General features: G+C 34.6%; 2 protein-coding genes across 2 annotated transcripts in view; both read left to right on the forward strand.

The window, feature by feature from the left end:
* The window catches only part of LOC148951837 (uncharacterized), a 129,699-nt gene extending 118,342 nt beyond the window's left edge, over positions 1–11,357 (forward strand). The window contains exons 7-9 of the mRNA XM_089089082.1: positions 8,964–9,131; positions 11,104–11,241; positions 11,292–11,357. Of these exons, the coding sequence (XP_088945208.1) occupies positions 8,964–9,131; positions 11,104–11,241; positions 11,292–11,357 (372 nt within the window). The remainder of the gene's footprint in view (positions 1–8,963; positions 9,132–11,103; positions 11,242–11,291) is intronic.
* An 18-nt stretch (positions 11,358–11,375) lies between these two features.
* LOC148951838 (uncharacterized) lies at positions 11,376–26,462 on the forward strand. Its single transcript, XM_089088742.1, has 3 exons — positions 11,376–11,781; positions 18,377–18,594; positions 26,113–26,462. Exons 1-3 carry the CDS (start codon positions 11,380–11,382, stop codon positions 26,249–26,251), a joined length of 759 nt encoding a protein of 252 aa, XP_088944868.1. The 5' UTR covers positions 11,376–11,379; the 3' UTR covers positions 26,252–26,462.
* The last annotated feature ends 213 nt before the right edge of the window (positions 26,463–26,675 follow it).

Below are 26,675 nucleotides of genomic sequence, written 5' to 3' on the forward strand. Positions count from 1 at the left end.
AAACAGTAGTGAGACATTGCCGATGGGTAAAGAGAATTCATATCCAAAAAAACTGCGTCCGACTTTTCATCGGTGTGCTGTTCTGTCCGGTCAGATCAGTTTTCACGATAAGATCCCCGTGAAAAACATACCCACCCCTCATTTATCTATCTACAAACAGATGCTTATCCACATCGGCGATAATAACTATTTATTCTTTGCAGATTTTAAGTATAAATTCCAACACCAAATTGGGAGTGGAAAAATAATAAACAAAAAACAACCCAAATTCCCCATAGATTTTATCCGTATTTTTGCACACAATATCCAGAAGAGTGAGTACGTCACTAGCCAAGTATAGTTTACAATAATCCCACCCTTTTTTACATCCGCCCTTTGCCCAAACCCTCTTAGCAAATTCGTAATCGCTAGTGGTGCACTCATTTTCAGTAAGAGAATTGTAAAAAGCTTCAATGGTCGGTAGTGACACCTAATCTAGCCTTAAGCCAGAGTTGCAATAATCTTACGGACTTATAACAAGACACGTTAATAACCCTTGAACATCCTCATCAAAAAAATGCTGTTTGTGGTAAGGGGCGTAGTCAAAATTATCAAATCTTCGCATCGGAATCAAGTGACTTAAGGATATGAAGAAGACCACAAGGGTCTAAGAAAAAAATGTTATTCAGGCATATGTTACGCTAGTCAACTGTTTTCCACATCAATTCTAGCAGCAGTAACTTCACTGATGATTTGAGTATGATTTTATATGAAAAAAAACCATCTATCCATGCGTTACCTACAATTCCATCCTTGGCAATGCGGGCCAACGCCGGTAAAACAATCTTAAGTCGTAATTGGAATTGTGTATAAAAACAGGTACGAAATATTGCTGTCTAACGTTTAAATTGCACGACTGATGTGCTACCCCTCTAAAGTTACTCCCCCCCGATGTAATTTGCTGCCCCACATGATCATGGTCGATCACCTTCCTCCTCCCCCCATTCCCAACACCTTTATCAAATTTCCCCTTGCAAACCCAACACATTTTACGATTTTTAATGGCCGTTATGTCATCTGGTGATAAGAGCATAGGAAAGTTTGTGTAACAAAGGCGCGAAATTGCACCGTTCGCTGTTTTGATTAGACTGATCAATGCCGAGGGCATGAAGTCTTCACCGTCACCCAACATCTCAACTACATCCAGCACTTGCATGGTATTATTGGAATCTCGTTGCGCCTGAGCGTAAGAGACCCCTATGACCTCATTTATTTTAACATAATTTGAATTTGACGAATCGTAAACGACTGCGAGTTTCACTTTACAGTCCAAAGCGATCTTATTGCTCTGTAAGAGCGTGTTTTGAAAATTTTTAAAACGTAAGATCGCTCTATCTCCGCTTACCGTCTCCACAGCCTGGCATCCATGACGTTTACAGTGTTTCATGTGATGCTTTAACTTTAAATCAGAGTGAAATCTTGAGAGGCATGTTGGACAGTAATAACACACATTCCCCTTTTTACTCTCCCCCAAAACCCTAATAATATCCGTAATTGGATTGAAATGACCAACTGAATCGGGGTCTGTGGGTGGGGTGTATAGAAGCCACACCCAATGTTCTACTGTTTCAATTAAAGGAGCCCGCACTGGAAATAATACACCCTTCTTATCGGAACGGTGGCTCTCCTCAAATTCGGTTTCATTTTGTAACCCCGTGACATCCATCTTTAAATTTGCATTAGCCAGCTCAAAAGTGCCTATGTCTTTTAGTGTCACAGGATATTTGCCATTTAAACAATTAAAATCTACTTTGGGTAACTTTGAACCCTCCCTACCATTAACTGCCATTTTATCCAACTTTTTCTTAGTGGCATCTTTTTGAAGTGGTCTGTAGGCACCAATTAAAAATGCATACTTGAAACACTGTAGCCTCGTATTGAAACAGATTCTTTGTACCCCCTGATACCCCTCTAAATATGAATGATATTTTAATGCAATTGCTCTCTCCCTAGGCCCACCTCTTACAATAAAATCCTTTTTAAATCCACAAATATTAACATTTAAACTTTCAATACATCAAACCACAGACCCACTACCCCCCTCATTATAATTTTACCACGTACTTTGAATACTATGAGCCCAATTAAGACAACCCTCGTCATAATTTCATAAATGTGGCCGACTTGACAAAATCTTTCCTGGCAAGTCCTTCTAATACAGCTGGCTTACGGTCTCATTTAAGACACATATTTAGGTCTATTGATTATTTCAAACTGACCCCCACCCCCCACACCCCCATCTGGTGTTCAAGAATGGCGCGAATCTTAATAGTATATAAATGTGTAAGTGCCGATGGATCTGTTATTATATACCCCGACACGAGAGAGTTGAAGGGGTCACCGAATTCGGCGCTGTAGACCTTTGTGTGATGCAAGGCAGAGTTGGATAGAAAAAAATCTGGAAGTGGGGGTACTTGTGTTGTTGCTGTTGCTGTATTACTACTACTACTACTATTACTAGCACTAGGTATATCATTAAGCGGAATGGTGGAGGATGACATAGAATTGTCAATAGCATCACCCCCAGTCTGTTCAATTGCAATGGATGGAGATGGCATGAAGTCCCCTAGGCCTTTTAGTACGTATTCCAAGGTGTTTGGGGACAGCTGATCGAGCCAGCCTGTATTGTCCTGTGATAGGATTTCTTTATGAGGACCCGGTTCAGAAGCACTAGCAACATCCCCTAAATGCTCACGCATAAATCTATCTGTCCATTCCGGATCCTCCATCATGTCAATGTCACAATTTAAGTCGTCTAGGCTGCCCATGTCCCCAAAACAATCGTTAAGAAAACCTCTATGCCACTCCATATTATCTAGAACTAATGTAGGTTCATCTCTGAACTCCATTGGTGGTGCTAGAATTGGTTCAGGTCCAGTAAATGTTGATGTTTCATGATCCAATGGCGGTGCTATTACATTAATCTATAGAAAAAAAGGTTTATTTTCTATGTGAAATAAGCATTATTTCATAAAGTTAAAAAATCATGTTCATTTCTAGTCGTATGTTTACCCGAATATTTAATAAGTACCATTTTTCCACACCACCCACAAAACTCAATTCCTCCTAGAATTATTTAAAGTAAATACTTACCCCCACCTCCCACAGAAAGTTCAGAAAGGTGCAATAGCCTTATTTATAGTGAAGCATTTTTCTACTCGTATGTTTACCCGAATATTTAACACGTACCATTTTTCCACACCACCCACAAAAATCAATTCCTCCTAGAATTATTCAAACTAAATAGTTACCCCCACCTCCCACATAAAGTTCAGAAAAAAAACATAATAGCCTTATCTGTAGTGAAGCATTTTTCTAGTCGTAAACTAATTTTTTAAGCTAAATTAGTTACCCCCGCCCACCTCCCTCAGAAAGTTCAGAAAAACACAATAGTCTTATCTATAGTGAAGCATTTTTCTAGGCGTAAACTAATTTTTTTTTTTAAACTAAATAGTTACCCCCGCCCAACTCCCTCAGAAAGTTCAGAAAACACAATAGCCTTATCTATAGTGAAGCATTTTTCTAGTCGTAAACTAATTTTTTTTTAAACTAAATAGTTACCCCCGCCCTCCTCCCTCAGAAAGTTCAGTAAGACATAATAGCCTTATTTATAGTGAAGCATTTTTCTACTCGTATGTTTACCCGAATATTTAACACGTACCAGTTTTCCACACCACTCACAAAACTCAATTCCTCCTAGTACTTTAAGTAAATAATCACGTATAAGGTAGAGGTAAAAAACCTACATTTACAAATTCAGACTGCACTTGTATGTCTGAAGCCCCTGGCAAAGCATGAAGGGAGGTCCCCTCACGATCTTGAGTAGACAAGACTGATGCATTATGAGAAAGCATCAATTTGCTCGTGAATTTTCTGCCAGGTTGCATAGAGGTCTGTGCAGAGCTGACACTGGCATGAGAGGGTCCTGGTTGGTCCAGAGAACTTGTAATGGATGGCCGTGCAGCTTGCATCGATGTGATATCGTTCCATCTTGGTCTCTTTTCGGGGGGAGGGTAATTGTATGAATCCACCTCCTCCTTAAAAAAGAAGAAAATTTAGTAAGGAAATAATAACCCCTCTTTTACAGATAAATTGCCCTCTAGAGTTTATTCTGATGTTTGTATCGCTCTATGTCTTAGCGCTTTAGAAATATTAAAAAAAAGCTGATAAAGTAAAATTTTGGAAAATTTTGAGTTTGGGGGGGGGAGGGGGATTTCAAAAACATCTTTCCCTAACATAAATTACCCCCTAAAGTTGATTCCAATTTTTGTAGCGCTCTATGTCTTAGCGCTTTAGAAATATTTTTATAAAGCTTCTAAAGTAAAATTTTGGAAAATTTCGAGTTTGGGGGGAATGGGGATTTCAAAAACATGTTCCCCTAACATAAATTACCCCCTAAAGTTGATTCTGATGTTTGTAGCACTCTATGTCTTAGCGCTTTAGAAATACTTAAAAAGCTTTTAAAGTAAAATTTTGGAAAATTTTGAGTTTGGGGAGAAGGGGGATTTCAAAAAATTATTCTGCACAAAGAATTCCCCTCTCCATCCCCTTTACTTTCCATGCGACGAAATATTTTGTTTTTTTCACCTTGCAACGATGGTGTTAGAATTACTTCCCCATTTTATATTTTTATAAAAGCCTCTTAATCATCTATGAAACCCCATTTGCATTCATCAAATAGAACATATTTCCTCTAATTTGGGCGAAAAACAATCTATTTATGAATGTGTTTTGAATCACAAAGACATGTTGCATTAATCTATGCAATAAGAAATTTCGTTCCAAAAGGACCCTTTTCTGCAATTATAAACACATGCGGTTTTAGACTGGAAAAAAGACATTACATCTTAAATACACAATTGGGAAAAGAGACATTTTGAACGAGATAAGTATTTCTATAGAATTAAAATCGTAAACAAAGGAGGGGGAGGAGAGATTTTATCTACATAATGGAAAAAAAGAGCGTACTTTGCATTTTCTAACGAGTATACTTATACAATTGTATGGGTTTCTATTGTTGGAGGGGAGGGGGCCTATGCCCCTGAAATTTGTATTTACTGGTAAAATGATTTTTATTTGGAAATAAATTAAGAAATTCAGTAAGCTGTACTCACATTGAAAATTGACTGATCCATTGCTCCAAAGTTAATAATATTCAGTGTACTATCTATGATATGTTAAAACATAATGAAAATTAAATCGTAAGGTATGAACATTTTATACATAATCTCAAGGACAAATAAAAAACGGATGTTGGCTCAAAAAACACTCTGCTTGAGTTATATAATTTCGTGCATACTCCCAAAACATGTTGGACTACTTTATACCATGCCAACTTAAAAAAAAAATAAAAATGTCCACGTGAAGCTGAAGTGTAATTCCAATGTGCAATTGACAACAATAATGCAATCTTTGCCAGCTTTTTAGAATGTTCACGTGTAAGTGTAGTATCACACGCGTGGGTTTTCCATGTATTTTTTCATGTATCGTTCATATTGTATACACTTTTGACCATATTCTTGTAGGCGCGAATGTAGGGTTGAATGTACGGTTAGAATGTATAGTTGAATGTATAGTTAGAATCTTATACAAGCTTACTACTGATGATAAGGTCTTAAAATTTCAATAGCTGATAAAGACAGAACACTTAGACTCTTTCCCTGAGAAAAAGTAAAAGCATACTCTAATGACAAACTGTACATCACCCGTCAATTGAAAAAAAAAATTAACTAAAATGAACCAATTGAAGCATTCTAAAACATCAGAAGCTAACTCGCTGCGTAAACATATGAAAAACGAAACATATTAATCTGCTTCTTCATATTACAAATATGATATGATATTTATTAACTCTAAAAGCCTTTACGGGCCAGGGTTAATATATATTTTAAAAAAAGTAACAATATACAAATCATAAGCAAATACACACCCTCAAATCCAGATTAAATTATAAATAAATTACAGGATATGGTCCCTGTTAATCATATATTTACCCACAAACTTACCCGTTCTTAAGCCTCATAAAACTTCTATCACTTCTTATTATATCCACTCATTTCTCCCTTGCATTCCACTTCCGGCAAAAATTCCTCCCTCAGACCATATAATTCTTCACAAAAACCCAAAAAATGAATCAAGTAATCCTCCCTATCCTTACACATCCCCACAATATAAAGTCAAGGATTTTGTTTTCTGACATAGCATGGTTATACTAGAATAAAAAAAAAGCTTCGAGAGAAAACCCCAAAATGATATTGATTTCCATTTCCAAGAAGAGTCCTTAAATACAACCAATGATCTTAACAGATTACTTTCTTCCATAAAAAAAAGTCTCCCTCCCCTTTTTAGACGCCTTTTTCCTCCTTTTATTTCGCCGTTAGACTTGGATACAAAATCAAGAACACAAAAAAGTTTAAACCTGGAAAAACCTAGAAAAGATGCGGACAAAAACCTGTTTACTAGACTTTTTGACTGAAGTGATTAAAGCTTTCTCTGACAGTCTTTCAAAACTCTTGTCCTTACTTTTTAATGAACTTATCTTTTACACAATTGTTTCCAAATTTTTGGAAACTATTGAAAAATAGCAGGCAAGATTTTGATGGTGTCTGCCCCATTACACTTAGTCCCGTTTCCTCCAAATTATATGAAAGCCTTGTATGTAAAGATACTCCCAAACATTGACCATAGGCAATTCAGAGACTTAAGCTCTCTATCAATCACCCACTGTTTCTTTCACCTTATGGACATAATAAGTAACACAGTTGAGCAATACCGGGCTCAATATTATAGCCGTGGAGCTGCGAAATGTGTTCTATTTAAATGACCAAAACCCACTGATAGAAAAATTCTTCAATGAATTCCAAGTTGACTTCTATTTAGTTCAAATAATTAGCGTCTTTTCTCTCTAAAAAACATAAATAGTCAAATATCTAAATGCATACTCTCATCCCCTTCCAATTTACAACACTGTGCCCCAGAGAACCTTTGTAGATCCAAATTTATTTCTTGTATATCAGATGAAGCTGTAGCTAACTCTGAATTGACAATTCAATCCCTGGATCGTGGTTTACAGTTGTTTGAAAGTAGAAGAGCATGTTCCTTCTTTTCAAGGACTCATGGTATAATTATATTGGATTTGTAGGGTGCTCAAGCAAGCAGTAGCAGTAGTAGTAGTAGCAGCAGTACTACAAGTAGTGACTGTAGCAGCAGCAGTAGTAGAAGAAGAAGTAGTATTGCTGCTATTACTAGTAGTAGCAGTAGTAGTTGTAGGAGTTATAGCAGTAGCATTTGAAGTAGTCCTAGTAGTAGTAGTAATAGCTATTCTAGGAATAGGAATCGCAGCAGCAGTAGTCGTAGTCATGGCAGTGGTCGCAGCAGCCATAGTAGTAGTAGTCGTTGTAGCAGAAGCAGTAGTAGTCTTCGTAGTATTGGTAGTGCTTAGTAGCCGTAGCACCAGTAGTAGTAGCAGTGGTAGTAGTAGTAGTAGTAGTTTTGGTTGTAAAAGTATTAGCCGTAGAAGTATTAGCAGTCGTAGAAGCAGTGGTAGTTGTAGCAGTAGTAGCAGTAAGTTTAGTGTTACTAACAGTCTAGTGGTAGCAGTAGTTGTAGTTGTAGCAACATTAGTGGTCGTTGCCATAGGAGTGGTCGTAGTAGTAGTAGTGCGCATAGTAGTAATAGTGGTTGTAGTGGTCGTGGTAGTCGTAATTGTAGTAGAGATCGTAGTAGTAATAGTAGTTGACCTAACAATACTAGTCTTAGTAGTATTAGTTGTAGTAGTACTAGTCAAATACAGGATCGAACATGCCGCACTTTTCCAATAACGAAGCCTATGAGTGAACGATGGGCAACTTGTATTACTTAGCACCCTTGCTCCAAGGAGTGTGAGGGTCATGTGATCCACGGAGGCATCATTATTGGACCTTTCAATTATTTTGAATAAAATTGCTATCGTATGTCTTTTGGGTGTTAGATATCTTTGGATGTGCTTTGGCTCTAAAACCTACTCTGTAAAAGCCTTTATTTACTACGCAGATCCAAGCCCTACTTGCGCCTGAAAACGAAGCTAAAACCAATTTTGGATCCCAAATTTTTGCAACGAAATTCTGTTTTATTTCAAAGGGCCGTGTTAGGGCAGTTAAAAGGGCCGTGGGAGGGGGGCTGGTTGTCCTCCTAATATGACCTTTAAAATGGAACCAGAACTCTGAATTTTGAATCGAATGAGCCACTTCTGAAGTTTTGACGACAACTTCTTTCATACGAAGTGACCAGGAAAAAAAAAGAATAAATTGAAGTTTTTTCACTCTTTACTTAGGTAGCGCTATTGCGCTGCCTACTATGAATTGACCCCAAACAGAGCCGAGTCACCATTATCAGTAGCATACAAATTTTTAGAACAAACATTTCGATTGTATAATGAAAAATGATTAGAAAGTTGAATTTTTGTTAAAAGGAAACCACTTCTAAATGTTTATGCGTACGATGCAGACAAATTAATTGTTAAGATTACAAAACAGATGAATTTGAGAAAGAAGCGGGACAAGAGGATGGTTGAGGCTATACCTTTCTTCCTTATTCAATTATTTAATTAAAAATTATCAAACGCACAGAGCACAACATTTAGCAATCTTAGTCTACAAATAAAAAGAATTCTAAGCTACTTTCAGCATTAATGGGAAATAACAGTTTGTGCTTAAAATCAATAAAAAATGTTAGCCTTTCCAGGCTCAACTATGGACTTCTAAAACTTACAAGCTAATCACGTAATGGTGCACGCCTTGCCCCTGCCGTATAGCTTTTGTAAATTTGTCTTCAAAATAAAATTTTTATGTAAGGCTGCGTAAACAGGCTTAGAAAAGACGCAAAATGCAACGGTTAGTTAACCTTATCCAAAGTAGAATCTGTTAAAAGCTTCTTTCCATTAACAGGAAATGACAGTACGTGGCCTTGAGCCAGAGCTTCACAGACTGATGGATCAGCACAAACAAGAACTCGACACTGTTCGAACGCTCCATCGGGCTGAGTTGCAAAGACTTCAAGATACTCTAACATCGAATAATCTGAGTCAGATTGAGAATATGAAGTGCCAATTCCAGGTAAAGGCAATTACATTCAGTGTACAATTAATATAAGCAAATACTTGATGAATAAGACATAACAATGTCTGGGACAGGCGAAAGGGGTAAAAAAGGTAATCAGAATCTCATAGCATGAGAAAATATACAGTGTTTCAAACATGGCAAAACATGAATCATGTCGACAAGGAATCATGTTCAAACATGATTCAAAAACATTCGGAGGTATTTTTCTGTTATAGCCACCACACCCGAGCAGTGAAGTTAGGTTAATCCTAATGAAATATACCTAAGTAGGATAAAAATAAAATACTTTAGGAACCAACTTAGGGAAACTACAACAGAGAATTATGGAAAGCAGGCCCCCAGAACGCATTATATTTAATGATTTCTAACATAATCTAACCAAAATACCAACTAAAATATTTAATTAAAATATACCTACATTTTAGTGTATATACACTCTCTCATGCTAAGCTGATTATCACCGAGTACAAATCAAGAGAGAAACCGGTTCTGTCAGACCAAGAACTTGAGTGTGGTGGCTATAACAGATAAGTACCCATTAGGGAAAAAGACAATGTAAAGTTAGAACTTTCTTCATTCTAAGGTAAAGTGAACAGGGCTCAATCACCAACGTGGGGAATATTACAATAATAAACCATCTTGCTTTTAAAAAATATTAGTGCACTAAAAATGTTTCCGAAGCAGTATCATTAATATTTTATTTTATCCCCACTTTTAACCGTATTGTATAACTATGATGAATCAAAAAAGTTTTAGAATAGCCACGTGCGTAGGTTTTTTTAGGGGGTGAGGGTAATTCTGAAGAGCCATGAGAACAAAAAATCTCGTGAAAAATATGAGAAATTTTGAAACAATCATAAAAATTCGACTATTTTTCTCCCCCCCCCCTCTTTCACTCTCTTTCATCTGTATTAACTTGTTCAGTGGTTTTATTATCACTGCACCTGCTATTATTCTTTTTTTTTTCTTGGCTCTAGTTGAAAAAAGAAAAATTGCAGCTCCTTCAACAAATATGAGAAAGAATCATGTAATTCGAGTTATTTGTTTAGGAAATATTTTCGAAATTGTAAACTTCTTTTACTCTAGGCTAAATCTGTTATTCTAGAGTTAAAAATGCTTGAACTTTATTCAGTTAACGGCATTACCTCTGCGAAGACAACATAAAAAAAGAAGGAAAATTAGTAAAATTTACAGCTGCTCTACGAAAGGAAAAAAAATAAAATAACTGTTGATGACGCAGTTTTTTTTAGTACTTACAGCATATGTAATAACAGTATTAACATTAATTCACAGAATGTAACGCCTGCAATTAATTTTTTTAAGTCTGTTTTTTTTTAACATTGCTTACTTCTCAAATTTTTATTTTAGCAGTGATTTTAGGAAAGGAAGCAATAGACGTAGGAAATAGACTTAGCAATAGACTTAGGAAAGGAAGTAGAGACCTAATAAAACCAATCAGATATTATTTCATAAGAATATAATAGTCCAGAAAAAGAATAATCATTTTCTAGAAGTCATGACAATACAAACATCTGTCTTAGCATTGTTATCCTTTTTTGTATTTATTTCCAGTATGACTTCATTATTTTCTACTTCCACTTGAGCTTCATCGTCAAGGTCAATTCACAATTATCACTTTTCGAATTCAGTTAGTCAATTGCTGATCTGCCAGAAATGACTTAACTAAACAGCATCTATAAAAAACATCATATGTACGGATATTACGAACCAAATTAGAAATTCTGTGGATCGTCCTATACATCTTTAGAAAAAAACATGAAAGCGTTTTTCAAATATCCTGCTGAAACTTCTTATCACAAGAGTAAACACATTATCATTTCTTTTTTTTTCCTGTATGTTAGATTTTATTCTAATTTCTTATTTTATTGATTGATAGCAATTTATAGAATGCGTTTCCTTAGCAAATAGTTGCCTTTTTAGTTAGCAAATTTTCTTTTTTTTTCAGTCAGAAAAAGATGCAGCGTGTGCCAAAGAACGCGAATCTTTTCAAATAAAATTGGAAAGAGAAATTAATGACTTAGAAAGGTCATACATGGAACGACAAACTAGACTTGAAGCAGAATTAAATAGAGAGCGGGACAGAGCTAATTCAGAGCTCGATAGAATTCAACAGGAGCATGAAGATTACATTAGAAAGCTCCAGGAGAAATTCTCCCGCGAGAAAGCGTACCTCGTCGAAGAAGCAAATTCCGAACTTAAGATGGCAGAAAGCAAAAATCAAATGCAAATCAAATCACTTTCTGATGCATTGCGAAGAGAAAAAGAAGAAGCGGTAGACAAACTTAACGAAAGCTACGAGCAAAAAATTCAAAATCTAACAATTTTGAATTCCAATCTAAGTTCAAAATTGCAGCAAGGAGAAAAAGAAGCTAAAATTATGCAAGAAAATTTTGCTGAAGAGATGATCAAAATGAAAAGCCATCATGAGTCACAACATCAGCAGACATTAAAGAATTTAAAGGAGAAATTCAGATCTGAAATTAATGAGCTTGAAGCAAGAATAGATGAACAAAAAGCAAAAATTTTAAATTTACGGACGAGTCTCTCTACGAAGGAAGAAGAAATTGCTTCTTTACGCGTTTCAGTCACTTTAAGGACTAAAGAACTGGAGGAAGCGCAGATGGTAAGCTGATATCTACTGAATAAAAGCAGTAATTATTAAACAAAAGCAGTTTTTTTTTAAACGAAAAGACCCACAATAAAACCTAAGACAAACATAAACTATCCCGAATATGGGTGGGATGCCCCCCTCAACCTCCCACTTTTTATACTAAATTTCTGTATTGCTGTGCTGAAAGCATTTATGAGTTAAACGAATGGGCAGCTGATTGCCTTTAAAAAATTTAAACTAAAACTTGTATCAGTAAACTGAAACTGTGGAAACTGAAAAAATGGGCAGCCGATTGCCTTAAAAATATTTAAACTAAAACTCAAACTGAAAATGTGGAAACAGAACAAATGTGTAGTCCATTGCATTTAAAACATTTAAACTGAAACTTTTATCAGTAAACCTAAACTGAAATTGTGGACACTGAACAAATATGCAGCCGATTGCCGTTTTTTTGAAGAAAAAAAAAGTTTATTGATTAACAACAAACATAATAAAATCTGAAGCAAAGGAACAAAGCAAACATTTAAACTGAAACTTGTATCAGTAAACTGAAACTAAAACTGAAACTGTGGAAACTGAGGAAATAAGCAGTCGATTGCCTTTAAAACGTTTAAACTGAAACTTGTATCAGTAAACTTGAACTGAAATTACGGAAACTTAACAAATGTGCAGCCGATGGCCTTTAAAACATTTAAACTGAAACTTGTATCAGTAAACTGAAACTAAAACTGAAACTGTGGAAACTGAACAAATAAGCAGCTGATTGCCTTGAAAACATTTAAAGTGAAACTTGTATCAGTAAACTGAAACTGAAATTGGGGAAACTGAACAAATGAGCAGCTGATAGCCTTTAAAACATTTAAAGTAAAACTTGTATCAGTAAACTTAAACTAAAACTGAAACTGTGGAAACTGAACAAATAAGCAGTCGATTGCCTTTAAAACGTTTAAACTGAAACTTGTATCAGTAAACTTGAACTGAAACTATGGAAACTGAACAAATGTGCAGTCGATTGCCTTTAAAACACTTAAACTGAAACTTGTATGAATAAACTAAAACAAAAACTGAAACTGTGGAAACTGAACAAATGTGCTGCCGATTGCCTTTAAAAAATTGAAAGTGAAACTTGAATCACTAAACTGAAAATAAAACTGAACCTGTGGAAACTGAACAAATGTGCAGTCGATTGCCTTTAAAACGTTTAAACTGAAACTAGTACCAGTAAACTTTAACTGAAATTGTGGAAACTGAGCAAATGTGCAGGCAATTACCTTTAAAACATTTAAACTGAAACTTGTATCAGTAAACTTAACTGAAAATGTGAAGACTGAACAACTGTGCAACCGATTGCCTTTAAAACATTTAAACTGAATCATGTATCAGTTAACTAAAACTAAAACTGTGGAACTTAAACAAATGTATCATTTAAACTAAAACTTGTATCAGTAAACTTAAACTAAAACTGTGGAAACTGAACAAATGTGGAGCCGATGCCTTGAAAACATTTAAACTGAAACTTGTACCAGTAAACTGAAAGCAAAACTGAAACTGTGGAAATTGAACAAATGTGCAGTCGATTGCCTTTAAAACATTTAAACTGGAACTTGTATCGGTAAACTTAAACTGAAATTGTGGAAACTGGACAAACGTGTAGCCGATTGCCTCTAAAATATTTAAACTGAAACTTGTATCTGTTAAATCAAAACGACATTATGCTCTTCTGTTCTTAAGATACTGTGGAGCGTACTATTTAGCCCATTCCAATTCCTCTTGTGTTTGAGCAATTGTTCTTAAGACGTCAGTGACAAAAGTCAAGCTTTTTCTTTTTGCCAAGAGTTTTGCTTATATTATTAGCACGAGTCACTCCTTGATTACAGCTCACCACCACAAGCAGTTTGACTATTACTACAAACTCGTCGTAGCATTTTGTGGCCTGATATTGACAGAACCGCGTACACTCCTCCCCAAGCCCACTTCATTCAGAGGTTCATTTTTCGCTGAATCCCACAAAACTTCATCAGTCCTAGCTGGAGAAGCTGAAAGCCAGCACGCAATTCACCAACAAATCGAAAATAACGATTCAAGTGAATATCATTGGAAAATATGGATGAATCAAAAGTATCGTGAGCTTTTTCTAGAGAGGGGGGAGGGATTAATTTAACTTTCTTTATATATTTCTCTCGGAGTTTCATTGAAAAAGCTCGGAATTTCCACAACCAATTAAAAGTTTTTTTTTCAACTTTTATCTGCAGTATTTAAGTGTTTTTGTGCAATATAAAATACTTCTATAGGGAGGAGAGAGGGGTTTGAATTCTTCGGTATCTCATTGATACAACCCTGGTTTTGAGAACAGAGCCTTTTCTGAAGCATCTTTGTTTCTTATTTTGCTCATAGTGGCTCCTAAATTTGTTTTTAATGTCGTTTCCGTGTTTCTTATTCATCTATTACAAAATAGCTAGATCATCTAGTATTTAATCTTCACTTTTAGAAAATATATATTTTGTAACAAAATTTAAATATACTTGGTATCTTACGCACTGAATTCAGAAATCGAAAAAATTATCCACGGACTTTGATGAGAGATGGGTGGGGGGATGAGACAAGAAAAATAACCAAGAAGCACTGAAAACACTGTTTTTGGCTTCTGAAAGTTATGTGTTGCTTGAAATATCTTATGCTTAATTGAAATATACGATCAAGATTTTGTTTCAATCAGAGTTTTAGACACATTTTTGTTTCAAATTTTTCTTTTTTATATGTAAGTAGAGTTAAAAAAAAAAAAAAGATATGTTCGTGACCCATTAATCATTACTTTAAGGAAATTCAACCCAGACTGGTTGAACTTCCAAGGACAGTCTCGATTTAGCTTTCTTGAAGTAATGATTCTGAGACTGTTTTAATTTCAGATTTAATGATAGATTTTTAGTGTAAGATTTTTAAATGTGCTTTGCTCAGGATGGTTCTTGGATATAGATCCGAAATGTTCATTTAATGTCAATAATTTAATTGTCTTAGATTATCTCTCCATTATTTTACCTATTTTGCTTTAAAAAAGAATAAAACACTATTTAGGTGAAATTTTTAGCGTTAGAAAGAATCTGATTAAGTTTACTAATTCATCACACGCAATTTAAATAGGAAGCTTTCCTAAGAGAACTAAAACTAAAACTAAAGTTTGAGTACCAAAGAAGACATTGATCTTTATTATAATTTAAAAAAAAACAAGTTTTTTTTTAACTGAAAGTAAGGAGCGACATTAAAACTTAAAGCGAACAGAAATTATTCCGTATATGAAAGGGGATGTCCCCTCCTCAACGCCGCGCTCTTTACGCTGAAGTTCGACTTTCTCACAACTCTATTTGTTTTAAACAATAAAAAACTTTAGCGTAAAGAGCGAGGCGTTGAGGAGACCTTATATGACCCCAGGGCATGACTTACAACCCTATCCTCACGGCACTGGGACGTTGTGTCAACCCTAGAGGCACTGTTATATATTCTTTGGACTATTTTGAGTAGAATAGCTATCTTAAAATTTTGATCAGGCTCGTTTGGTGAATAGGGGTAGTTGGGGGGGGGGCTAGCTGCCCTTCATCATTTTTGACTCTTAAAAGGGCACTAGAACTTCCAATTTTCAACAAAATGAGCCTCCTCTAAAGTTTATACAACCATCTCTTCCCCCTGGGTATAACTTACAACCTTGCCCCCAGGCTCTGGGGGCTAGTTTCAACCTCAAAAACCTTGTTATATGATATTTAGACTGTTTTGAACAAAATGCATATTTGAAAATTTTGATTGGATGCGTTTGGGGAAATAGTGGGCATGGGAGTGGTGTTAGTTGCCCTCCAATTACTTTCGACTATTAAAAAGGACACTAGCCCTTTCAATTTCCAATCGAATGAGTCTTTTTTGAAGTTTCTACGACATGATAAAAAAGTGCCCTGGTCTAATAAAAACCAAAAAAACAAAAAAAAAACATTGTGCCCATGATAATCAGCCATCTGAAAAAGGATAATCCCATAAAAATTGGAAGTGACAGTTTCTCAAGCGCCATGTTAATGAAAATTTAAATATAACATAATATTATTTAAAGTTACATTTTAAAAAAAATTTACAAATATTTTAGAATGTATTTTGTTAAGCAAATGTTTGATGAAAAAGTGTTTTTGAGAAACAGAAATTATTTTACAATTGTTTTTGCAATTATCATGTGTTGGAAATAAACTAATACTAGAAATGCTTTATTACTACTTAAAGATTAGCAATCAAATTTAAGTATTCTTCGAAAGTTTCAGTTTAATACCCAAATCAATTCTTGAGACAGGCCCTTTTGACAATCTGCATGCGCATAGTGTATTTTGATTTAGTTAAAATTCCCTCCCCATATTCTGTCAAATTTTCCTCTTCATATGTGTAGCCTTTATTGTACTAGTATTGTAGTAGTGGTGGTAGTAGCAGGAACAGTGATAGCAGTAATAGTGTATAATTATTAGTAGCAGTAGTAACAGGTACATTTTACCTTTTGGTCAACTGAACATCCCACTCATGGTGCCCCTGAAGTTTCCTCTTGATATGATAAGCCGTTCGAATTATATTGCTGATACGCCCGTATCAGCAATCTGTGTACACATAGTATATTTTGATTTAGTTTAACTTTCCCCTCGACGTTTCCACAGATATTTTTTTTTCAATATCCTCAGCTGTAGTAGTACTCGCTACAGAAGTAGTAGTTTTAGGGATATTAGTGGTATTATAATAGTACTTGTGGTAGCAGTAGAAGCAGCAGTAGTTGTAGTAGTAATAGCGTGCAAATATTGACTTCTTGCTCAATTGACCATCTTCCTTATCATTTCCTGAAAATTCCAATTTAATATACTCAGTCATTCCTGAGTTACACCCTTTTGACAACCCATATACACACAACAATTTATGATTAAGTTTAACACTCCCCTCAACCTTTTCTGAAAGACTCATCTTAATGCGCTTCGTATTTTGGGAAAGTAGAAGTCAAACATGCATACTTTTTCTCAATAACATATACCATATGTAAACAATGAACAAATTGCATAACTTGCAGCCCTTGCCTTGAGACCTTGGGGGAGTAAACCAGGGGGGTCAAACTCAAAACGAGCGAAAATTAACATGAGTAGGGCTTAAAATCCCTATGCCATTCCAAGGCCAGAACATAATTTGCACTTTACTGGAATTTATTTTTTTTAATGTTTTCACTTTTATAACTTCAATAAATCAGATTAAGGAATAAATATTAGTATATGTATATTAAACTGATAATGGACATTCATTTGTATTTTTTTCAGTACAATGCAAATTATGTAATGTTCACAAGGCCAGAGCCTTGTGAAGGCATAGGGGTATTGCGCCCTACTCTCGTTAATTTCTGCCCGTTTTGAGTTTGACTCGATTATTTATTGTAATTTCTGTTCGTTTTTGGTTTCATTTATTTATCGATGTGGATTTGTGGTAGTTTTACGCTTTGTAGATTATTTGATTTTATTTTGCTAATTTTTGGTTTAATGGAGTTCTTTAATTTTCTTTGAAAAACTTATTTTGTGGAAAAAGTTTTTGTAATTAATAATAATGCACGTTGTTTCAGTTATTGCTTGTTATATTACTATTCTTCCTCTTTCTCCTATCTTTGTACTTTTTTTTAGCAACAACAGTTTACTACTTCAAATTTTTATTTTCTAACAGTTAAAAATTATTTATATTTCTTGTTTATACTCAAAGTTTTATCTTAATATTAACGCTATTTTTAAATGAAAGTTCTCATTTACAAGACATTGTGCTATTTATCAGTTTTTCTATGATAGAATATTGGTTTGTATGTTTTCTCCCATTTTTCTAACAATGTTGACTTCTACTGACTAAGCCACTTCAGTTATTTATTTCTTTTAATATGTATTAAAGAGAAAATATGACGTGGGTCCCAAAAAAGTGTTATCAGGCTATTTCATTTCTAGTATTTCCGAAGTTTTTTTCTTCAAAAAATTAAACAATAAAAAAAATTGTATTATGAAGCCATAAATTTTAAGTTTTCCCATTGGTTCTTCCGGCTAATTTCAGAGGAAGATTCCCCAGTCTCAGGGAGTAAGGTTTTACTTTCCAGTAAATAGATACATGGACTGTGTTAAAACTAAAGATTTAACTGAACTGTGTCCCATGGAAGAGGAACTGACAGCCCCATGGCTACAATTTATTTATTTATTATTTAATGTTAAAATTATTTAATATTAAATGAATTTATCATAATTTATTGATTTGTAGATTCATAAATTATTTTTATTTATATATATGAATATCTATTTATTATTTATTCATAATATTAAATATTATTAAATAATATTTTTTAAATAAATCAGAATTACAATTTTTTAATTGTAATAAATAATTTTTTCTTTATTTATTATTGCTTTAAATTTATTTGCCTTTATTATAAATGGCATAACATCTTTAAAACTCAATTCTGACATTCGTTCCAGTCAACTCTTTTTTCAAATCCCTCAGGCAATATTTTCTGAATAATTATTCTTATGTATCTTTTTCTTATATTCAGCATTTAATCATTGATCATTATTATTTTTTCTTCCAGAAAATCACTAAGTACTCAACTGAAAAAGATGAGCTAAAGAAAGTTGTAGAGACAGAAATGAGAGGTGAGCTGGAACTTCTTGAAGATGAAAGAAACAAATTACGTGGCGAAGTAAGCAGAATCCGAAGTGAGTACTGTCTTTCCATTCTGGAAAAAGAAGGAGAAATTTCACAATTGAAAATTAAGCACGAACGAGAGCTACGAGACCTTCATGATAGGTAATTACCATTCTCGCTTTTGGTACTTGTGTGATAAAACCCCTACCACTCCAGTTGTTCATTCATTGACGCATTATAGAACCGTTTTTTTGTTAGTTTCTTTCAGTTTAGTGTGAGACAAGACAGAGAAGTGACCGAATAGATGGGAAATATATAATTTGGGCTATATATTTGCACATTAGGGGGGTGGTGTTAAAGTATCTGGACACTTTTAATCTAGAAAATATTTCTTGCTAAAGAATATGCAGAATAACTGTACCTAAGACATTAGGCATGCAGACCCGCTATACTTACCCCCCCCTTCTATTGTGCAAATATACAGCCCAAATTTGTTTCTAAAGTATTACATTTTTATCATACTCTAGTATATTTCATTAGGGTTGAGCGTCAGAGAAACATATTAGAAGAATATTAGGTAGGGAGTATATCATATAAGTAGCTTGTTTTTTTTTTCTAAAACGTAATTTTTTCTATTAAAACAAGTAAATATCCAGATAGGGATTTTAAGGAAAATGCTCCCGCAATATTTATCCCTCAAATGTTTTTATAATGGTATGAATTTATACTAGAGATACAAATAAATATAGAATGAGTTTTTCCTGATCGGTAAATTCTATTGTCGTTTTTCTGAGTAATATATTTTCTTTTCTTCTGAGAAATAGAACTTCACAATCAAAAAAATTCAATTTACCGTTCGGCATTTGTAAAAATACTCTAACCATATTTTATTTAATTATTTAAAAGTAAATCTTATCGATTAATCTCGATTTTTTTTTCTTCTTTTTCATTTCCTGAGTGAGTGTATATTATCAGATCTATTAAATATATAAATGGGGAACGATATTTTTCACAACATACAAACAGCGATTGCAAAAATAAAACTGATATTCAATTTAAACTTTATTATATGATATACAACATAAATTACTAGGTATTTGAACTGGGAAGTCATCCCTCTTGTACCCCAATTACAGCACGGTTGTCATTCGTACTTTACTAAAAGCAAAATCAAAAATAGATGTTTTGTCAAATAAGAACTCAAGGCCGTATCCAAAGTGAAGGGTGTTACCGGGCTTATATAAAGTATATAAGTAAGAAAAAAAATTAAGATAAAAGCAAGAAAATATTCGAAGTGGCGAATGTGGTCCAAACGTCTCAAGGTCATTTTAACAAACTAACCATCCGGTTTCGCTATTTCTCATCAGTACGCTTGCGCACTGGGAAGATCCTAGAAAGTATACCGAAGTCCCAACATTGGAACCAACTTTCTCATAAAATTTTTATTTTTGGAATAAATAAAAAAAATTGTTAGTTTTTTCTTCAAGTTCTTTATAATTTTTCACGGATTTCACGATTTAGATAGAATTAAATCTTAGTTTTTCATGCATACTAATTTTGATTGAGAGTTTAGCCATTTCTTGGTAATGGAGGACCAAAAATAAATAGGTATTGCTTATCAAACAGTTCGCGGTAACGAATTGTAAGTAAGGAGCGACCCGCCTCAATGGTAGCTGAAACTCTAAAAAACGGAATTTTGATACCAATAGATACATCAAAAGAATCAGATTTTAATTTGATTTCAAATATATAAGTTTCATCAAGTTTAATCTTACCCAGGAGAAGTTACGCGCCTGAGAAAATGTGGCTGATTTTCGAAAAAAGGGGAAAAGACCCCCTAAAATTTATAGAACCTTAATGAAAATAACACCATCATATTCAGCGTATCAGAGAACCCTACTGTAGAGGTTTCAAGCTCCTATCTACAAAAATGTGGAATTTTCCATTTTTTGCCAGAAGAAAGATCACGGATGCGTGTATTTGTTTTTTTGTTTTTTTTCTTTTTCCCAGGGGTGATCGTATCGACCCATTGGTCCTAGAACATCATGGTAGGGCTCATTGTAACGGAAATTAAAAGTTCTAGTGCCCTTTTTAAGTGACCAAAAAAGAAATGGAAGGCAACTAGACCCCCTCCCACGCTCACTTTTTTCCCAAAGTCACCCGATCAAAATTTTGAGATAGCCATTTTGTTCAGCATGGTCGAAAATATTATAAATATGTCTTTTAGGATGACTTAATCCCCCAAAGCCCCCAGGGGGAGGGCTGAAAGTTATGAACTTTACCCAATGTTAACATATAGTATTGGTTATTGGGAAGTATACAGACGTTTTCAGGGGGAATTGTTTCTGGTAGCGGGGGGTGGGGGTGGGTCGGGGGTTATAGGGGATGATCTTTTCATGAAGGAAGTTTTCATGGGGGAAGGGACATTGCTATGAAGGGGGCGCCGGATTTCCCATCATTATTTTTAAAAAAAATTGTCTTTAAGATTACTCTTGTTAGGATATAGGACTTCTGAATGACAGAATCGCTTTCCATTTATGCATTAAGCTCAAATGTCGAGCTCTGCTTTCCCTTGGCTAAGGTTGTTGTTTTGTTGAAATTATGTATTTCTAATAAAAAAAAAACTTTACTCTGAGATATAGGGTGCTTTGTAATTGCCAGCCTTTGTACTCGAATTTATTTATGGAGAAGTCATTATATTCTTAATGAATATTAAAATGACTTAAAGCGCGTCTTATTTATGATTAATTAAAAAAAAAAATTCTACAAAATAAGTTTTTCAAAGCAAAGTAAAGAACTCCATTAAACCAAAAATGAGCAAAAATGGAATCAAATAATGTACCAAGCGTAAAACTACCATAAATCAGCATTGATAAATAAATGAAACCCAAAACGAGCAGATATTACAATGAATAGCCGAGTCAAACTCAAAACGGGCAGAAATTAGCATGAGTAGGGCTCAAAACCCCTATGTTTTCCCAAGGCCAGAACATAATTTGTACTTTACTAAGAAAAAATAAATGTTTTTACTTTTATCACTTTAATAAATCAAATAATACTTCTGATTACTAAATACCGGTATATGTATATTAAACTGAAAATGCATATTCATTTGTATTTTTTTCATTAAAGTGCAAATTATATTCTGGCCTTGGGATGGCATAGGGGTTTCGAACCCTACTCAGCGCCTCGCTCTTTATGCTAAAGTTTTTTTTGTTTAAAAAACGATCAGAAATTAAATGAAAAAAAAACAAGTTTTTTAATCTGAAAGTAAGGAGCGACATCAAAACATAAAACGAACATAAATTATTCCGTATTATGAAAGGGCCTGTCCCCTCCACAACGCCTCGCTCTTTACACTAAAGGTTGACTTTCTCACGACTCTTTTTTTTTTAAACAATGAAAAACTTTAGTGTAAAGAGCGAGGCGTTGAGGAAGGGACAGCCCCTTTCATATACGGAATAATTTCTGTTCGTTTTAAGTTTTAATGTCACTCGTTACTTTCAGTTTAAAAAACTTGTTTTTTTTATTTAATATGTGTAAGTGGCTACAAGTGTATAAGTGGCTAAACCTATTATCAAAATTAGCATATCTATGGAAAGCAAAGCTTTCATTCTATCCCACACTTGGCACCCCATTAAAACTATAGAGTAATTGAAGAGAAAAGTAATAAAAAGTATGTTGTGTTTCATCTTGGTCTTCAATACCAGAGAAATGACTAAGCTTGTAGTCAAAATTAGTATATCTATGCAAGCCAAGCTTTCTTTCTATCTGAATATTGCCCCTAAATGAAAATTATAAAGAACTTGAAGAGAAAAGTAAGAAAAAGTGTTTAATTACCCCCAAAAAATGAGAATTTTATAGGACCGTTGGTTCCAATTCTGGGACGTTTGGTAGAGTTTTTAAACTCTTCAAAATGCGCAGGCACACTGGTCAAAAATAGCGAGACCGGGAGGTTACACAAACGAAACGTATGGACCAAATTCGCCCACCCTGATAATAAAGCGTTTCTTGAATGCAACTGACAATTTTAAATAGTTCATTCGGTAAATCCAAAACAATTTACTTTAATTCCTAAATATCTTCGTGATTTTACAAAGGAAATTGTTTCCGTTTCATTTCAACACTCTACGAAATCTTCTTTTTTTTACCGTGAAAGAGTAAGTTCGAAGAGTCTTAATACAGAACATAGCATATTGAATCAGAGCCCATACATTCTACACAATTTCAACGCTACCTGGTCAGCATAGCAGATCTTTTTAGGGCGTGGGAGCGCACAATTTCTCCTAAACTCTAAAATTGATCTGATGGCTCCAATTATGCCCTTGAGTATAAACCTCAATCAAGCCAGTGAAAAGAATCTGAGCTACTTGGAACAGCGAGGACGAGCGAAACGAGCAGTTAAGAAAGTTGAGAGGGCGATATACGCAAACCAGAGAACTTACAAGAAAAATGCAACTATAATAAGATTTCTATTCCAGCTAGACGGTAGACCCCTTTGAAGCTCAAAATTGTTTTGGAAGTGCAAGGGGTCAAAAGATACCGTGTGATTAGTCTCGAGACTCGTTCTCAGTATTAGAATTTAAGCCAAGAGATTTTATTTCTCTGGGGCTGTCTCAGAGATAAAATGTTTGCAAGGAATCTGAGGGTCATTATTTGACTTAAGACATACGTCATCGCGAAGAGGGAAGCTATTCTTCAATTGCTGTTTAAGACAGTAATGGACAGTAAGTTTGTACAGTGTCATCTCCAGCATTTGCTCTAAAATGAAGAGGGTAAGCTCCAAGAATGAAGATTATTCCAAGAAAATAAAAAAGTCTATCAAATGATAAGCACGTTAAAAACGTGTTTTACGAAACGTTTCAGGACAATACTGTGTCTGTTTAAGACTTGTTTTAAGAAACATTTTTGATCAAATTTTTAAAGAGAGAGACAAATGATTTGTTTTTAAGGGGGCCTTTTGTCTTAAAGAAATGCGTTCCTTAGCCCCAATTTATCTGCTTTTTCTACGTCTTCAAAAGAAATATTCTGAAAGGAGAAAGTGTCTTTGCGTAGATTCACCACACCATTTTCCTGTGTAAAGATACAAATATATTCACGACTACAGAGAATTTTAGAAAGCCGAGTCCCATCTTTAAGATTCAGTATCACAGGTAAAGTTCCATGACAAAGGACTTTATTTATAAATAGTCCATTTCCACACGAGTGCTCTCAACTTTCGTGTTGAACTCTGTAACACACTCGACGTCTTTATTTGAACGTTGCTTCTTTGTGAGAAGTAGTTAGATGAAGTATTACGAAAAAAATCAATAAAAAGTTTAGATAAAAATGACAACTGCCATAAAAACTGATATATTTAATAATGAAAATTATAAGACATTAAATAAAATACTTGAGCGTTCTACTGGACACTTTTATTCCACATCACGACGCAACTTCGGATAAAGGGCTCCTTTGAACCATTCGTATCTGTAGGCTCAGTGAAAAATGTAAAACTAATGGACAGTCACATAACAAATAATTCCGACCGAATTACTTCTAGCTGGATCTATTAGAGTAACACATGTGATGGGGGAAACGGGTATTTTGAAAAAAAGTCTGATACTGTCCGGGCTGAACTATTCTTAGAAGAGCTCAGGGGAAGAAGGACTTGTAACAGGAGAAATTACCTGGAAAATAGCACATTAAAAAAAAAGAAATCACATATTGTCTGCCATTTACTCAAGCATTTTCAGATAAGTAATTCTCCTAAATATCGTTTTCCAAATTCAGTCCAGAGTGAATGCAGAAATGCAGTCTTCTTGGAGCCTTCAGAAGAGAAGCGGGGAAAAGGTGATGCACAAAAGAGTAGCGCATGTGATGGGGGAAACGGGTATTTTGAAAAAAAGTCTGATACTGTCCGGGCTGAACTATTCTTAGAAGAGCTCAGGGGAAGAAGCACTTGTAACAGAAGAAATTACCTGGAAAATAGCACATTATAAAAAAAGAACTCACATATTGTCTGCCATTTACTCAAGCATTTTCAGATAAGTAATTCTCCTAATTATCGTTTTCCAAATTCATTCCAGAGTGAATGCAGAAATGCAGTCTTCTTGGAGCCTTCAGAAGAGAAGCGGGGAAAAGGTGATGCACAAAAGAGTAGCGCATGTGATGGGGGAAACGGGTATTTTGAAAAAAAGTCTGATACTGTCCGGGCTGAACATTTCTTAGAAGAGCTCAGGGGAAGAAGCACTTGTAACAGAAGAAATTACCTGGAAAATAGCACATTATAAAAAAAGAACTCACATATTGTCTGCCATTTACTCAAGCATTTTCAGATAAGTAATTCTCCTAAGTATCGTTTTTCAAATTCATTCCAGAGTGAATGCAGAAATGCAGTCTTCTTGGAGCCTTCAGAAGAGAAGCGGGGAAAAGGTGATGCACAGAAGAGTTTTGATTTGTGCTGGACTTCACCTTAGATTTTATTTATTCGTTTGTTTTTCTCATGGGGTAGGGTGAGGACACACCAAGGGTAAGGGTAAGAGACACGTCTACAAATGAAAGATAAGTCCAATTTAGAAATAAATACTACAACCAGTAGTTCTAATTCTGAGTCCTTTCGGTATTTCAAAATAGATTTTATGAAGAAATAGAACCCTGGTTCCTCTTAGCAAATATAAATTTTGGACGGAAGTTCTTTTAAAGTGGCTCGTGCTTTGGATTCATTTTAACGTCAGCCATTACATTTTTTATAAAATTGACTTTCTAGTGAATTTTCAGAAAATCATACAATAGTTTTAATTTTACTGAAGCGGATCCTCGCACTTTCCTGAATTTAAATTTGTTATGCTTGAGAATAATGGAAAACTCCTTCCCATGTTGGAATACGGAAATCCTTTGAATAAGAAACTTCTACTCTAAAACCTGAAAATTTGTGTATTTATTCTTTGCTATCTTCTTCTGTCGGTAACTTGAAAATTTACTCAAAGATATAAAACCGGAAATGTGGTAGTTAGGTCCTATGAGACTCTCATGAAATTCAAACGGGAGTAACAGTTAGTCCAGACGGAATTGAGTTTAGAACACAGTCACACCCAATCACCTAGTCTAAAGCTTCTTAAATCGTGTCTTCACAATTTTTGTGATCGTGAAGAAGATCGTTTGCCAGCTTTGCCGTTTTCAGGCAAAGTGACGTCAAAGGGAATAACCAATTAATGCGCACCTTGACGTAGTCAAAACAAAAATTTATGAAATGAACAGGTACCAGATAGTACAGAAAAAGCAGTGCATTACCTGACTAGGTAAACAGCCACTAGGCATCTAAGAATCAATAATGTTAACAGAGAGACAGACCTAAATAACCGGTTTTTCCTGCTTTAAATATCCTTCAAACCTTTTCTGGCTGGATAGAAGAAGAATTCCGTGTTTTACGAACAATACTCTATGCTGAGATAATTACAGTCATGACTGTAATTATTATTTATGAATTGATTTTAATTCTTGAAACTCATATTGTCGTGTCATGATAATTTAGCCTCAAAAAACAAAAAAAAAGATGAATAAAAAAAAAAAAAAAAAAAAACAAGCCCCAAAAAACAAAATAAAAGATGAATAAAAGATGAATGAATGCAGTTGGAAGATAAAACCATTTTAAAGATAAATACGATTCTAAAGCCGATTTAATCTTTATATTTTTATTAGGGTGAGAGAAGCTGTAGCTGTTAAAGATGAAACAATTGCTAAACTTCAGCAGAAGCTACATGCTGCTCTGGCCAGATGCCAAAACCTGGAAAATTTGGTTGATAAAGTACAGCGAAACAAATTTGATAGCAAAATATAGTAAAGCTATGACAGCTTCCGGGATTTTAACAAACTTCTGTTCTGTATTTCGTCCGATGTTTTATTGTTCTGCTATTATGTTGTCGTATAAACAAGTCTAGTCATTCAAGACCTTTTCTGCTGCTATGTTGATAAAAATTGATAACCGATTGGGAAGCCATTAGGTAAGCCAGATTTCTAATCTTAATACCAGTGAAAATAAAAACTTGACAACAACAGCGGTAGTGATAGGGATTTCCTAGTTCCTAATCCCTATCACTACCACTTGACAACAGTGGTAGGGATTTTATTTTTATTTTTGTTAACGACTATCTTCACAACTAATTGTTGGTCCAAGTTTCCCGTGATATCAAAACTTTTCAAGGACGTAATTGGGGGAGGACCAGAAGAGCCATAAAACCCGTTGGGGAAAGGCCCCTCTAAGA

This window comes from Artemia sp. Qi Xiang Cuo, chromosome 5 (genome assembly GCF_049724085.1).
Source record: "Artemia sp. Qi Xiang Cuo chromosome 5, ASM4972408v1, whole genome shotgun sequence".
NCBI lineage: Eukaryota > Metazoa > Arthropoda > Branchiopoda > Anostraca > Artemiidae > Artemia > Artemia sp. Qi Xiang Cuo.